At 51.8% G+C, this 13,398-nt stretch overlaps 1 protein-coding gene across 1 annotated transcript in view; it reads left to right on the top strand.

Moving 5' to 3' along the window:
* The window catches only part of SLC6A6 (solute carrier family 6 member 6), an 80,371-nt gene extending 69,702 nt beyond the window's left edge, over positions 1 to 10,669 (top strand). The window contains exons 12-15 of the mRNA XM_024763389.1: positions 596 to 698; positions 1,307 to 1,407; positions 3,977 to 4,147; positions 6,793 to 10,669. Coding sequence (XP_024619157.1) covers positions 596 to 698; positions 1,307 to 1,407; positions 3,977 to 4,147; positions 6,793 to 6,933 — 516 coding nt within the window. The 3' untranslated portion in view covers positions 6,934 to 10,669. The remainder of the gene's footprint in view (positions 1 to 595; positions 699 to 1,306; positions 1,408 to 3,976; positions 4,148 to 6,792) is intronic.
* The last annotated feature ends 2,729 nt before the right edge of the window (positions 10,670 to 13,398 follow it).

Raw genomic sequence — 13,398 nt, 5'->3', positions numbered from 1 at the left:
CCCGCCCCCCACCCCCCCACCCCACTGTGTGCAGTGGCGCTTCTCAGGCCTGCAGGGGAGGCACGTGAGCATGTGAGCCTAAGCCCGGGCCCGGGCTGATCCCTCCTGTGCCCCTCACCCATCTCTCCATACTCTCCAGCAGAGGGTTGCATTTGCCCCCAAATTTGGGGTTTCACATCACCGATTTTCCTTACCGGAAGTAAAAATAAATGCTTTTCTCGAAGTGTCTGTAAGAAACACCCCCTGAAAGGCAGACCACAGGTTCATACACTGAGCAACGGGGTCTCACTGAAGTCTTCTGTGTTGGCCACAGTGAGTGTTAAGCCCCTCCTTTGGAAACAGGCTTCAGAGAACCCGTCGTTTTTCGCTAAGAAGGACACGTTTTGCTTTCTTTTCTGTGTGTGTGTATCTTTTTCATTAAATTTGTCAAACGTGAAGTCAAGCATCTGTTTAGACACGTATCTGGTCCTTACACCCTCTGCACATTTTTTTCCCTTGGGTTTTCTGTTTCTTATTGACCGGCCAGATCTCTTTATATATTGAGGGAATGAGATGCCAAATAACAAACCCGCCTTCTCTGGTTTTTCCTTCACAGGGTGGCATGTATGTGTTCCAGCTCTTCGACTACTATGCAGCTAGCGGTGTATGCCTTTTGTGGGTTGCATTCTTTGAATGTTTTGCTGTTGCCTGGATATATGGTGAGTAGAGATGTCTGCGTATCTTACTCAAGTCTGTCCTTTGGGTTTGCGTATCTTACTCAAGTCTCTCCTTTGGGCCTCTCGATCTAGAAGCTTCAGAAACAGAATTCTAGTGGGAATTGCATTTTGAGTCAGACGCGGAGTCGCTCCCTGCCTGGCCTTTTCCTCTCAAGGCCGCCCCTTCCAGCACAAATAATATGACCGTAGCCACACCGAAGATTCTCCCCATGCTGAAGGTGCAGGGTGTGAGTGGATGCTTTGACAAACACAGAATTTGGCCAGGGGTCTGTCTTTGATGAACCACTCTAGGGTCCAGGAATGGTCCATTCTGACTTCCTCGAGGCCTTGGAATGGCCACACCGGGTTTTGGGGGTCTGCGTAAAGTTACCAGAAAAATACCGGGTGCCCAGAGACATGTGAATTTTAGATCATTTCAGGTAAACGTCTGCCAACACTTGGGATTTGTGATGCAGGGACCTGGATGAGGCCCTGGAGACACCCCCTCCCCGCCACCACCCCCAGGGCCCTTGAGCCCCTGCTGTGCTGTTCCCGGGGCGGATGCTGCATCGGACACCGGGTCAACATCTGTCTGCCTCTGTCTCTTGCAGGCAGTGATAACTTTTATGACGGTATCGAGGACATGATCGGCTATCGGCCTGGGCCCTGGATGAAGTACAGCTGGGCCGTGGTCACTCCGCTTCTCTGTCTTGTGAGTGTCTTTCCGCGCGGCCGCGGGCAGTAGCCGTTCCTCCCCGGGGCTTGACAGTTTCACCCGCTAACGCATCGTTCACTCAGCATCTGCTTAGTGCTGGCCTCTGACAAGCCTAGTGACAGCTGTGCTGGGGAGGGGCCAGGCTGCTCTGGAGGGTTCCCTGTGCAACAGAAGTAGGAGCTTGTCAGGAGGAGGGAGCCGGAACGGCAGTGCTGGCAGAGGGGCGCGAGTCGGGCACGCCAAGAAATTGCAGGGTTCCATCACTGAGTACATGACCTTTCCCCAAACCCTTCCAGAGTTCATGGGCACAGTCAGGGTCACTGATTAAGTTGAGGGGCCTTGGTGAATGTCGAATGGAGACATCATAGACCCTGGAAATGCGGTGTTTCCCATGGAGGGCGGGGCTCGTGCCTGGAGAGGGGAGGTCCCAGCAGAGAGGACCCCTGGCCTCTCCCAGGAACAAGGAAGCTTAGTAGCCACCAGGACCCAAGGGCAGTGATGTGCACATCCCCCTTCGCACCAGGGTTCCTGCACCTGCCATCTGGGGATGCGGCCTTGGGGCCCAGGCACCCGTTAGGCTCCGCTAGGAGGCTCTGGCCAAAGGGAGGTCCTCTGCAGCAAAAGCTGCTTCCCTGCTGGTGTTTGAAACCTATCATGAGCTTGGAGCTAATTGCAAGGAAAGACGTCTGCTATGCTGCTCTCAGCTCAGACTGTGGGGAGCACAGATGGCAGAAATGTCCCTTGTGTTTAGGAACCAGGTGCCGGGAGATAAATGGGCCCTCCCCTCAGTGACCTCTGTTTCCAGGCCTTTCCTCACAGGGCCCAAGTTCCTGCATTTGTAAAACAAGGAGACTGACTGATGCGGGGCTGAGTGGCAGCGACCGTCTTAGGTTGTCTTAGGTTGTTACTTTATTACTGAACACGGTCTCGGCCTTTTCATCTGAGATGCAGATTTCCCCCACAAAATTAAGGAAGCTGTGGCAGCCAGTAACCATGATCGGGGAGTGCATTGTCGGTGGTGAATTTAGGTGGCTGCAAAGCCCGTGTTCTCATCCTCACTTAATGATTTATTTGTGGGCAACTCCCCTCACCATTCTGACCATGGGATTCCTCCTCCCTCCCTCCCTCGGGGATTGGATAGGTGAGGGGCTGCATTCTGAGGTGGCGGGAAGAGTGACACAGGCGGACACGCTGCTTCCCGGGTTGGGTTGGGAGGGCAGAGCTGCCCTCCCTTGGGACCCTCCCCCTCTAAGCTTCACCCCACACGTAGGTCAGCAACAATAGGGCCAGGCATACAGTAGGTGCCTAATGAAGAGCATTCCCCCCACCCCCGCACCAATTCTGGTTTAGATAGGTTTGTCTTCCCTTCAAACCCCCCTTATTAGATAATGAAGGTTTAAGTCATTTTCACTGGGTTCTACACAGAGAGGCTGTAGTTCTGACCAGAAGCAGCCCTCCAGCCAGCCTAGCGCGCAGGCTTTGGAGCGCAGAGCTGACTCCCCCCCACCCCTATTTCCTTAAGAATTAAAAACCACTTCTGTTTTTCCTTTTGACACCACCATTTTGAAGTATCACTGATCGTTGGTGAGTCTGACCCTCCCAGAGGAAAAGACAGTCCTAGGGAGGATTGCAGGCCTGGGCAGGCAAGCCTGTCTGGCTGGAAATAGGTCTGTCAGTCAGTGATGTGGACATGCTTAAGGGACAGAGCCCTATGCTGTGTTCTGATAATGGACCCCTGGGTGCAAAGGTGGTGAAAAACCAACCTTCAAGATAAAGACAAGCTGATCCTAAAATATAGTTCACTTGAAGTTTTTGGACGCTTATTTTTAAGATTAAAAAATGCTTAGGATTATTATAAATCAATATTTATCAAAAAGTAAAAGTTTTTGATAAATGGCTTGGGCGTGGCTTAAGCTGGACCCCCCCAACAGGGCAGCGAGGCCCAGGTCCACACCCTGCCTTGGGGGCTGGGCCTGGGGCTCAGAGAGGGAGGTGGAGGAGTGGCAGTGGCCGAAGGGAAGCTGTGTGCCCCCAGAGTTACACCACACGTCAGGGAAACAGGGGAGTGAGACAGACACACCTTCCGCTCTCATTGACTCAGGCTGGGTGGGGAACGAGTAATTGTGATCATGAAGACTCGAAGAATCGCGCTTTCTGGGAAGGGAAGTGTGGGCACCTGACTGAGCCTGGGCGGGGCCTGGGCAGGACCATTAGTGCAAATTTAGGATGAGGAGAAGGTGAGCAAGAGAGAGGTTCCCAGTGAGTGGGAACAGCCTGCCCAGAGACCCCAGGGCAAGCGGCTGAGAAGCTGAAAGGAATTCCAGGTAGCTGCAGTATAGTGGCAGAGAAAGAGGCAGTGGGTAGGTGACAGGGAATTGCCGGCCAGACAAGGAGTTTGCATCCCGAAGGTCCTGGGGAACCGCAGAAGGGTTTTGAGCAAGGAGGCGGCTTGATCAGGTTTACCCTGGGGGCGGCCTTCCTGCACCAGAGGGAGAAGGGTGTGAGCCTCTTGGGTGGAGCCTGCCCTGGTCCCAGAAGCCCCCTGACCGCCCCCGTCTCTCCACAGGGATGTTTTATCTTCTCTCTCGTCAAGTACGTACCCCTGACCTACAACAAAGTCTATGTGTACCCCAACTGGGCCATCGGGCTGGGCTGGAGCCTGGCCCTGTCCTCCATTGTGTGCGTCCCCTTGGTCATGGTCATCCGCCTCTGCCAGACGGAAGGGCCGTTCCTCGTGGTAAGCACACAGGGCCCCGAGCCTGGATTTGGGGTGGGGGCAGGATGCTGAAGGCCAGCCAGCTGTCAGTTTGCTGTGTGACCTTGGGCAGGTCACTTGCCCTCTCTGAGTGCCAGACCCCTCACCTGCCCTGTGGAGTGGTTGAGATTGTGGGCAGGAGAGTGTATAGTGGGAAAATGGGCAGCAGTGACACATTCAAGGGCCGGGCCGGCGGCCGGAGAGGTGGTGGCGGCTTTGGATTCCAAGATAAGAGCCAGGGCTTCATCCGGGAGCAGTAGGGGCCAGGTTTCCCAAGTGGTGAGACGGGAGACAGGAGCTCACGAGCAAGGCTAAGCTGCAGCCAGAGGCCTTCCCTGGCCCTGGAGCCAAGTTTCAGACGAGCCCAGCCCGTGCTGGTGTTCCCCTCGCCAGACATGTGGCCCCATCTGCTGCCCGACCCTCAGAAGCCACCCGTGCACCGAACAGACCCTCCAGCTCCCAGGCCCCTGTACCCACCAGTCTCCTCCCTGTGCCTCCCTCCCGCCACCAGCCTCTCAGAAATTCCTCCAACAATCCTGGAGATTCCAGGCCCTGGCAGAAGTCGGGACTCTTTCCAAGAAATCCTTTTCTTAGACTCTCCCTTAACCTTTGGGCTTGGGCTGGCTCCAAGACGGCACTGTTTTGTTCTGGGCTGTTTTTATTGTTATTCTCTTAAAAATCTGGAGCCAGGATGTCCTGGGGCCCTGGCTCCCTCTTGGGCTGGGCTGGTTTCCTTGTGGGCAGGGGATTGGCCTGGAGGTGTTTTTGGTGGGGAAAGATGCCAGGCCGGGCAGAAGGAGACCAGACCAGCCTTCCCGAGACAGAGGAAGTAGGCAGGGGTATGTATGCCAGGAGGAAACCATGAGGCTGGGGCCTGTCTGAGCCAGGAGGACACTTGGGGTGTTCCTGCAGCCCTGGACCCATTGTGTTTTCTCAGAGGACACAGGGAAGGACCCCAGTATTCAGCCAGAATGCTGACTGGCCCTATCGTTTGTCGAAATACTGAAATACTGGGCCTGGGACAGACCCAGCCCCTCCCCCAGGAATTTCCAGAATGTCCCTACCACCCAGAAACCAAAGGGTTAATGGAGGGCACAACAGGGGGTGTTGGATGTCTGTCCTGATTGCTCAGTGCCCACAGCTACACCCAACAGGTCACTGACTTGGGTCTCTTTGAAGCCTAATTTTAAAATATTGTTCCATCCCAAGTTTAGAGGTTTGGGCAGAGTGGGGTTCGTGCGGGGGAAGGATTCGAGTCCACCCCAAATTCACAACCGGTCCTCACCCCCAAACCTGACCGTTAACCAAAGCCCCCTCCTCTGAAGGCACCTAGCCACCATCCACCTGTCTTCACCACATGCCCCTCGACCACCTACCTGCACAGGTTGCCAAGGGGTCCTCGCAGCCGTGAACTTCTCTCTGAGCTCCATCCTGGGAGGATTCCAATTGTGTCTGCACCTCCTGCATAAACGGGGCCCCAGGTAGCTGCCCGGGGGTGTTTGCCTCGTGTCTCCAGTTCGGGGCGCACACCCATTGTACAGATGTCAGGAGAGGCAAAGCGATGAAGGGGGGGCAGGGCCCTCCCCTCCTGCTGGGTTCCACCCTCGCCCTGTACCTGGGGCCTCTGGTCTGGTTCCTCCAGGGCCCAGGCAGCCAACCCAGGTGGGGAGGGGGACTGGGGAGCGGGGGCTCGGGAAGGCAAGGACCATCGCAGGATGCAGTGATGCTCTCAGCTCGGGCTCCCGTTTTCAAGGAGATGTGGGCCTGGGGTGGCCAGACCTGTGGTTTTTAAAGAGTAGATGGAAGTCTGGATTTTCACATGAAATATCGTAGCTTTTAACCAGCAGCTTTTAAAAATTGTTCTATACCTAAATTGAACATCAATGCCGAGATAGAGGGTTTCTTGTTAGCACCTGCTTCCTACTTAAGCCGCTGAGTGGATGCTTGGCAGGAGGTGGGCTGGGAGGCGGGAGCTCTGAGTTCAAGTCCCAGCTCTGCTGTTGCTTTTCTGGGTGCCCTGGGGAGGGCTCCTTCCCTTACTGATCCTATCATCTGACAACCTGGGGAGGACAAACTGCTGTGTGCCTGGCAGTGGTCCAGCCTCTGGCCCCTCTGTTGGGAGGGGCAGCACAGACCCAGGCAGTGGTCTCCGGGCCCTCGGTGGGGAAATGGAGAAGGCAGGACATGCAGCTTGTGGGAGACGGAGGTTCTCCTCGGGGAAAGTGGGAGCCATGGGAGGCTCAAGACAGTTACCCAACCTCGGGCATACAAATTGCAGAAACTCAACTGCTTTGCAAGTCAGAGAAATAGGGGAACGAGAATCACAAGGAGCTGTATTTCAGCTCCATGGGACAAAGAAGGGGGAAAGAGTTTGGAGGCGTGAGCCTCCTGTCCCTGAGGTGTGTAAGCAGGGCTTGGCCAAGGAAACTACCGGCGGGCACTCTGCCCTCATTCAGGGCCTGGAGGGACCTTAGTTCAAGTCCTCTATTTGCCAGTGGATGAAATGGGTGGTCCAGAGAGGGTACTAGTTTGGCAAAGGCCACAGAGCACACTGGCAGGACCCGAGGTGAAGAGGGAAACTGGGCCCGCTGACCTGCCTCCCCGTGCCTGTCCCCTTCTTCCTCCAGAGACTCAAGTACCTGCTGACACCGAGGGAACCCAACCGTTGGGCCGTGGAGCGAGAGGGGGCGATGCCCTACAGCTCCCGCATGTCCGTTAACAGCACGCTCAGGAAACCAACCCACATCATAGTGGAGACCATGATGTGAGCTCTCTCCCAGTCGACGGGCTGCTTTCCTGCTGTTTACTAACATTAGATTCTTATAGGACCAGGTTTACAGAGCTTTATATTTGCACTAGGATTTTTTTTTAATTGTCACAGAAAATGTTTGTGTGTGTGTGTGTGTGTGTGTGTGCGTGTGTGTGTCTGTGTGTGTGTGTGTGTGTGTGTGGTGTCGTGTGTGTGTGTGTGTATTTTGTTTTGATTTGGGGATATTTTGTACAAAAAGAATACCCGCGGGCAGCTGCCCGGGGTGAGGCAGAGCTTTCGTATGGAATTAGATGTATTTTATGGGAACTTGGTCAATTTTTCTTTGTATTTTTTTTTAACATATAACTATGTATACACGTAGAGATTGTCCTACACTTTTACCACTTGAATTGATCTTGCCAGCAATAGATCTTGTTTTCAAAAGCAATTCTTCGGTGCTGTGTAGCTGGCAGAAAGTTCTGCCCCCAAAACGCAGGGTGGAATTTTCCTGGGACAGCAGACCCATTTTAAAGGTGTAGTACCTTACCAACCTGGTTCAAGCGAAGCAAACGGCTATCGGGCCAGACCCCGAGGGGCTGGAGAAAGGAAGGCTGTCGGGAGACACCTCACGACACTTGTCTTAGCCAACAAGAGAGATGCCAAAATAATGAACCAACCCCTCAAATACAAAGGGACTCAAAGCCCACAGATGAGGCCCAACAGGAAAAGTGTGAAGCTGAGAGCACTGGGAACCATTGCATCAAGAGCAGAGTCCCTTTTATTTCGAGACTGAGGCAGGGATAGTCAGAAGGGCTGTCAGAACCGTCCGTGTGCGAGGGAGCGGCGTCCTTCCTGGTGCGTCCCAGGGAGGGAGTGGAGGCTGCCCAGCAGGAGCGGGGGTCTCAGGGCTGCAGACCTCATGCAGATGGGGCTGTGGCCTGGATGGGGATTCCGATCAGGTTCTGGCTGTTCCCCCAGCCGACATCTCTCACAGCTGCTTGTAGGGGAAGCGTGGTGTACGTATTTGGTGAGGGGCGAGGGGTGAGCAAGTGGACCAAAGGACGTGGCCCCAGGCGCCCGGGACCCCGGGGAGGGGGCGGTGCTCTTCTTTCCTCAGCTCTCCACCCTCAGCTCTCCACCCTCAGCTCTGTATTCATGTCAGAGGCTCTTGTTGAAGACCCCAGCGCGGGGCCGCCCTGGCGCCTAGCAGGGAGTGCCAGGAGCGAGCTTTCATTGGGGCGAGGTGATCCCCAAACTTTCCTGCAAATTCAGGCACAAGTACAACCCACGCTGGTAACCTGGGAGATAAGGAAACTCTTTATTCCCCCTTCCCCGCAAAAGCTGGGGTCGGGTACGCACTATGTGGGCATCGAGGTCAGGAGGTGAGTCAGGGTTGTTCGGGGGCAGGCACCCCAGAACCAGCATTCCTCCCTGAACCAGGACGGAAGGCACTCCACCTTTAAAATCCCAAGTACGGACACCCCTCCACCCAGCCCGCATTTGGATCTAAACTGTGCCATTTAAACAGAAACTTCCAAGTTCAGGGTGTAAAGTAAACTGAAACGTTGTCACGCAGAAATGGCAGTGACTGCCTCGGGGGTGTGGAGAGCAGGATCCGGCTCTGGCGTTCAGAGCAGGGGCTCTCTGAATCCTGGGACCCCCTCCCCAAATCTGGGCAGGGGAGGAGTCTCGGGTGTCCCCCTCCCAAGGGGCAGAGACGATTCTGAACCTCTCGTCTTTAGCAAGCATTCACAGTCCACTGTCTCCAAAACATATACCCTGCTAAACAGCACCCAATCCTATTCCAAACCGTCAGCAAGTCTGTGTGCCTGTTTTACAATGCATTTATGGTTGCTACTCTATCTGATTTGATTGTATTGTTTTGGGATTTTTTCCTAATTTTATCAAGTAGGAATGTGACCTGTTCTCCTTTGTCTTACGGAACATTAGTAAACTAACCACTGTCGATGACTGGGGACAGGTTACGTGCGGGGGCGAGGAGGGCCACAGTGTTTCGGGTTGGTAGGCAAATTGCAACATTCTGGAAATAGCCCGAAAAAGGCCTCTTCTTATAAGATTCTCAGACCAAATTCTAGACCAAAGACACATGCAGACCAAGTCCCCAGGCCCCGCCTGGAAGGAAGGTCAGCCACTTTCCCAAGCCTGACCCTCGCCCATCTCCCGAGCACCTGTCTCCACTTGTGACCCTCCTGTCTGATACTCTAGCTCTCGTGTATCAGCAGAACTCTGCTCTGTGAGTACAATGTGTAATGGTGTGTGACTTCTGTGTCTCCACATAAAGGAAACTTGTCATTGGAGCTCACGACTCTGGTCCACCTGTCTCTGGGCAGTCCGCCATCCATGCTCTGCCTGGGATGGGTTGGAAATTCTGATGCTTGCAGCCAGATCTGGAAGGGATGCAAGAGAGAGGTTTAAAGGATGTTTTTAGCATGCAGAAATGGGTAATGGCCCCAGGATAATCTCACCTGGGGAGATGCTCTGTCCAGCTGGGCCTGGGCCCTGTTAGTCCCTATGGTGGAACCGTACGGTCACTGATAGAGAGGCTTCCTGGGCCCCCCGGTCAGCACCCTCGTTGTCAAAGGGGAATGTTCTTCCTGAAGACCAAAGACCAGCCTTTATGAAAAAGGACATGCTCCGTCCCCAGAGTTCAGGGACGTGGTGAGCTGCAACCCACCCTGTGACCATGCTCATGGGCCAGCTGGATCCCAAGCTATGGCTTAGTGGGACGGGAGCTGGTCCACCCGGCACCCTCCCCTCAGCAGCCGTCTGGAAACGAGGCACTGAGACGTCTGTTGCACCACAGGAAACTGAGGGGTCCAGACAGAGCCCCTCAGACAGGATTTAGCCTGAGGTCACGTGGGAAATTCCCAGGTGGCCGGAAGTGGCCTTGGATGATTTCTGGGCCATACACAGCTCCCTCTCTGTAGCTCCAGTCCCACGTTCTCACCCCAGATCCCCAGCACACCCCAAGACAGTTGGGGGACAGAGGGGAGAGGGAGCCCCCCCTCAGCCTAGCCCAGAGTGTTCTTGTGTCCGTCCCCAGGTGCCAGCACACGGCAGTCAGGGCCCCAGCCAACATCCCCCAGCACTACCCCTCCAGCTGGGGCAACGCTTTGGCAGCCAGTGCTCCGGCAGGCGTGCCTCCCTTCCGCACCAAGCCTCAGACACAGTCTGGGAAAGGACCCAAGAGAAACCCCCTCAAGGGGGCTAGAGGTCCCATCCAGCCCTCAAACCCAAGGTCAGGTGGGCCAGGCAAGGCTGTCCACGTGGATGCTATGAATATCACTGTGCAAAAATCCAGCAAGCACAAACCCACAAAACAAAGCTCAGACATCAAAACTTGGAGAGGGGTGTAGGTACCCAGAGGCCAGGAAATAGCATTCCCCCCCTCCTCTGTGCCCCCTCTCAGTGCCAGGCTTTCAGACTGCAGCTCGGAAGCTGGGTTTCATTGTTCTCTTACGGGTGTCACTACAGACTATTCCGCCGTGTTCCCTGAGGGATTGGAGCATCTTGTTATATACTTGGCTTCAAATTGAGATGTTGGCTTAATTTTTTTTTTTAAACCCAATTAATTTTCGAATCCCTAGCAACTGTGACTGTATTTAGCACAAGAGAATGCCGAGAATGTGGGTCTTGCTTCCTTCCAGAAATATGTCTGGCTCACCAGAACTTTTTTTGAAACTTCAAAATATTTTTAAGATATTTTAAACTTTTGTAAAAAAAAAAAAAAAAAATCAACCAACAAGAGACTCTTCTGAGGAGGAGCATTTGTATTTGAATAAAATCCTTGGTGTGTAACTCAGTCTTGCAGTATACAAGCTTTTATGTATAAATGTTTTCTGATATGAATCCCTGTATTTTGCAGGGGTTTTCTTTTCTTCTTTGGCTTTTTAGATAAATATGTATACCTATATTTTAAATTCATCTTTGCTTTTTTTTTTTTTAGAGGAGTTTGTAATCACCTTATAACATGAAAATAAACATTTCCTTTTTAAAATCCAAAACGTGTGGGTTCTGTTCTGATACAGCTGTTTCTCTTTACATTTGGCAAGCACTTTACAGTTTACAAAGGGCTTTCATTTCTGCCCCGGGACATTCCTCAGAGCGGGGTGTTATTCTCTGAGGTTGGAGACATTGAGGTAGAGGTTCCGGAGGGGACAGTTTGCCTCAGGGCGCATGAGTCCCTGAAAGAGTGGGGAATCTCCCCAGATTCCGGCTCTGCTCCAGCTGCTTCTACTGATGTCCTGCGACTGGGAGGTCTCACCACCTGAGCCCGCGGCGTTGTCATCTGGAGTGAAGCACCACCCCCTTCATGCTGATTGGAGGTGGTGCTCACCACGCACCAGCACCAGGTGGTATCACTTACACCCAAACCAGGGCTCTGACCTTCCGGCCAAGAGAGCGCAGGCTGCTGGGGGGCTGGTAAGTGACCAGCCCTGGAGGGATGATGCCGCGGACACCGGGACCTCAGAAGCGAGGGCAGTCAGGACCCCAGAGGTCAGTGGTTGGCACAGACGTGGTTAGCCTTGGGAGTCATGAGCCCAGCCCGCTGTTACAAATGGGGAAACGGAGGCTGGGAGAGGGGCCTGGCTTCCCTGGGGTCACAGAGCAGGTCCACGTTTGAGGCAGGCTTTGGGCCCGCTGGCCCAGCCACCTTTGTGAGTGTGCGAGGTCAGGGGGCTCGCAGGGTCTTTTCCCCAAATCCCCAGACCAAAAAACCTTTCTCGGTAACTCATTCTACATAGACAATGCTAGAGTAAAATCTCCCTCCCCACTCTGTCTGTCTCCCTCCCTCCCTCCCTCCCTCCCTTCTTCCCTGAGTGTCTTGGTCACCTGGCCTGTGTTCACATCCTGGTTCCATCCCTGACTACCTGTGTAAAGTACTTAACCTCTTGCCTCCTTCACTCCTCTCTGTTGTTGAGATCATAATACAGCTCCCTCCGAGGCTGTTGGGGAGGATCTATAAGGGGATTGCTTTTTTTTTACTGAAGTGTAGTTAATTTGCAAAGTTGTGTTAGTTTCAAGCGTACAGCAATGTGATTCAGCTGTACATACATATATACTTTTCCAGATTATTTTCCATTATAGGTTATTATAAGATATTGAGTAGAATTCCCTCTGCTATACAGTAGGTCCTTGTTGTTTATCTATTTTACGTAGTGTGTATGTTAATCCCAAACTGCTAATTTATCCCCTCCATCCCTTTCTGTAATGAAAAGTTTGTTTTCTATGTCTGTGGGTTGATTTCTGTTTTGTAAATAAGTTCATTTGTATCATTTTTCTATACTCCGCAAATAAGTGGTATCATATAGTATTTGTTTTTCTCTGATTTACTTCGCTTTGTATGATAATCTCTAGGTCCATCCATGTTGCTGCCAACTGCTTTATTCTATTCTTTCTAAAGCTGAGTAATATTCCATTAAATATATGTACCACGTCTTCTTTATCCATTCATCTGTCAGTGGACACTTAGGTTGCTTCCATGTCTTGGCTATTGTAAATGGTAATGCTGTGAACATTGGGGTGCATGTGTCTTTTTGAATTATGGTTTTCTCTGGATATATGCCCAGAAGTGGGATTGCTGGATCATATGGTAACTCTGTTTTTAATTTTTTAAGGAACCTCCATACTGTTCTCCAAAGTGGTTGCATCAATTTACATTCCCACCAACAATGTAGGAGGGTTCCCTTTTCTCCATACCCTCTCCAGTATTTATTGTTTGTAGATTTTTTGATGATGGCCATTCTGACTGGTGTGAGGTGATACCTCATTGTAGTTTTGATTTTCATTTCTCTAGTAATTAGCAATGTTGAGCATCTTTTCATGTGCCTGTTGGCCATCTGTATGTCTTCTTTGGAGAAATGACTATTTAGGTCTTCTGCCCATTTTGTGACTGGATTGTTTGTTTTTCAATATTAAGCTGTATGAGCCGTTTGTATATTTTAGAAATTAATTCTTTGTCAGTCACATCGCTTGCAAATATTTTCTCCCAATCCGTAGGTTGTCTTTTTGTTTGCTTGTTTATTGTTTCCTTTGCTGTGCAAAAGCTTTTAAGTTTAATTAGGTACCATTTGTTTATTTTTCTTTTTATTTCCACTACTCTAGGAGACAGATCCAAAAAAATATTGCTGCGATTTATGTCAAAGAGTGTTCTGCCGATGTTTTCCTCTAGGAGTTTTATAGTATCTGGTCTTACATTTAGGTCTTTAATCCATTTTGAGTTTATTTTAGTATATGGTGTTAAGGAGTGTTCTAATTTCATTCTTTTCCTATAGCTGTCCAGTTTTCCCAGCACCACTTATTGAACAGACTGTCTTTTCTCCACTGTATATCCTTGCCTCCTTTGTCATAGATTAATTGATCATAAGTGTGTGGGTTTATTTCTGGGCTTTCTATCCTGTTCCATTGATCATTATGTCTGTTTTCTGTGCCCGTACCATATTGTTTTTTTGTTTTTAATAAA

The sequence above is a fragment of the Neophocaena asiaeorientalis genome, unplaced genomic scaffold, assembly GCF_003031525.2.
Source record: "Neophocaena asiaeorientalis asiaeorientalis breed wild unplaced genomic scaffold, Neophocaena_asiaeorientalis_V1.1 scaffold433, whole genome shotgun sequence".
NCBI classification, from domain to species: Eukaryota; Metazoa; Chordata; class Mammalia; order Artiodactyla; family Phocoenidae; genus Neophocaena; species Neophocaena asiaeorientalis.
Note: the sequence above shows the minus strand (reverse complement) of the source record. Positions and strands in the feature narration are given on the sequence as shown.